General features: G+C 49.2%; 1 protein-coding gene across 1 annotated transcript, besides 5 other annotated features; it reads right to left on the reverse strand.

Annotated features, from left to right (window-relative positions):
* Positions 1-1,190, reverse strand: Tc00.1047053473755.9 (hypothetical protein, conserved; the record flags this gene model as incomplete). Its single annotated transcript, XM_797353.1, has 1 exon — positions 1-1,190. A coding segment is annotated over one exon (1,190 nt), but the record flags the coding sequence as incomplete, so codon positions are not given.
* Positions 1-1,690: a sequence feature (heterozygous, non-Esmeraldo-like haplotype).
* Positions 1,303-1,329: a microsatellite.
* Positions 1,355-1,383: a microsatellite.
* Positions 1,485-1,510: a sequence feature (AT_rich).
* Positions 1,540-1,607: a sequence feature (A-rich).

The raw sequence follows: 1,690 nt of genomic DNA on the forward strand, positions 1-1,690 counted from the left end.
GCAAAGTAGCTTCTGATGCTTTCATCCTCCTCCATTTTTTTAGCCTCTTCCTCGGCACGGCGTGATGCGTCCTTCGCCTCACGGGCTATACGGAGCCTCTCCAGCTCTTCTTGAGTCTTCTGTTGACGTTCCTCACGCATCCTCGCCTCTTCACTTATGGCGTTCCGCATCTTCATGATCTCCTCTTCCGCCATCACGGCTTTCTTAAACGACTCTAAAAGTTCCGTAGACCGTTTCTTGTACTGAAGTATGACTGAGCGCATGTACACTCGTCCTCGTTTCTGCCGAAGTGCCTCATCTACGACGCGCCTCGCCGACATCTTCGAGAGATGCGGAAGGGCCCGCTGTACGCGGTCGTATAACTCGTCCGAGATGGCAGCGGCGGTAGTGCCGGACTCCACTTCGCTGTCGTATGTTTTTAATATCAATGACACAGTGCGCAGATCATTTTGGGACTGCAATACCGTCCCGACCCTCCTGTCGATGCATGCCGCCGCTTGAGACGTGGTGTTTTCCCCCTCTGTTTGCAGGGCATTCCGGTACGTCTCCACCAGAGCAGCATTTATCTTGCCATCGATGGACTCGCAAATCCCGTCAAATGTCTTCATCGTTGACTGGATCAACCTCTGAAGTGTCTCCATTGGGCTCTGCTTGTCCGTCTCCCCGTTCGCCTCCCCACATATCATCTTTTCCGCCTTTACATCTGTCACCTTCTTCTCCAGAAGCTCCTTACGCAACGCTGAGATGCTTTCTGAGAGTGTCCGCAGCGCTTCTTGAGACGGCTGGTTTTTCTGCTTGTGCAGTCGCTCAAGTTCCTTCCGTATACGCGTGACACGTTCACTCAGATAGCCTAAAAGTTCATTTTTTTGCTCCTCCTGCTCCGTCAGCTTGTTCCTGAGTGACTGCGGCAACAAGTGCGCACATGAGGCGTAAGCCTTACTCAGCTCCAGGTCGCGCGATACGGCCTCCCGCTGGAGAGAAGCCCACTCCGCTAACCATCGTCCTCCACGTTTTGTCGTTTCCGCTGATTTTTTATGGGCGTCCATTTTGGAGCGGATGCGCTGCAGTGTCTCTTTGCCCTGCTGTGCCCTTGCCCGCCATTCCATGAGCGCCGCCTCCTGGTCTTCGACAGAGGAGGCAATCATGTGCGCTCGGTGACGCAACGCCACCGACTTCTTCGGCGGCGGCATCCGGCCGCACTGTTGGATGGAGAAAGCAAACAAAAAAAAAGAAGAAAATGCAGGGAGCAGGAGGATACAAAAACAGCCACACGGGCAATAAGCCAGCACCCATTTCCGCCCTACACACACACACACACACACACACACATGAAGAGGAACGGAAGAATTCAAGTAAGAAGAAGAAGAAGAAGAAGAAAAAGAAATTATAGGAAGAAAGGAGAAAAAGAGAACCCATACACACACAAATCCTCACGACATAAAACACATGCCACATGTACAGGGAGATCTCCTAATAAAAGCCCGTAATATTTATATATATTTATATTTATGTATTGAACAGTAAAGGGGAACAGCATTGAAAAAAAGAAAAAAAAAAAAAGAAGAAAAAAGGAATAATAATAATAATAATATATGAAAAAAAAAAAACAGAATGAGGGTCCAACAAAAATTATAAATTCCCACCCCCGGAGAATTGGTAATGGAGTCAGAGAGGTCAACACCACTCATGC

Source organism: Trypanosoma cruzi, genomic scaffold (assembly GCF_000209065.1).
Source record: "Trypanosoma cruzi strain CL Brener 1047053516273 genomic scaffold, whole genome shotgun sequence".
NCBI classification, from domain to species: domain Eukaryota; phylum Euglenozoa; class Kinetoplastea; order Trypanosomatida; family Trypanosomatidae; genus Trypanosoma; species Trypanosoma cruzi.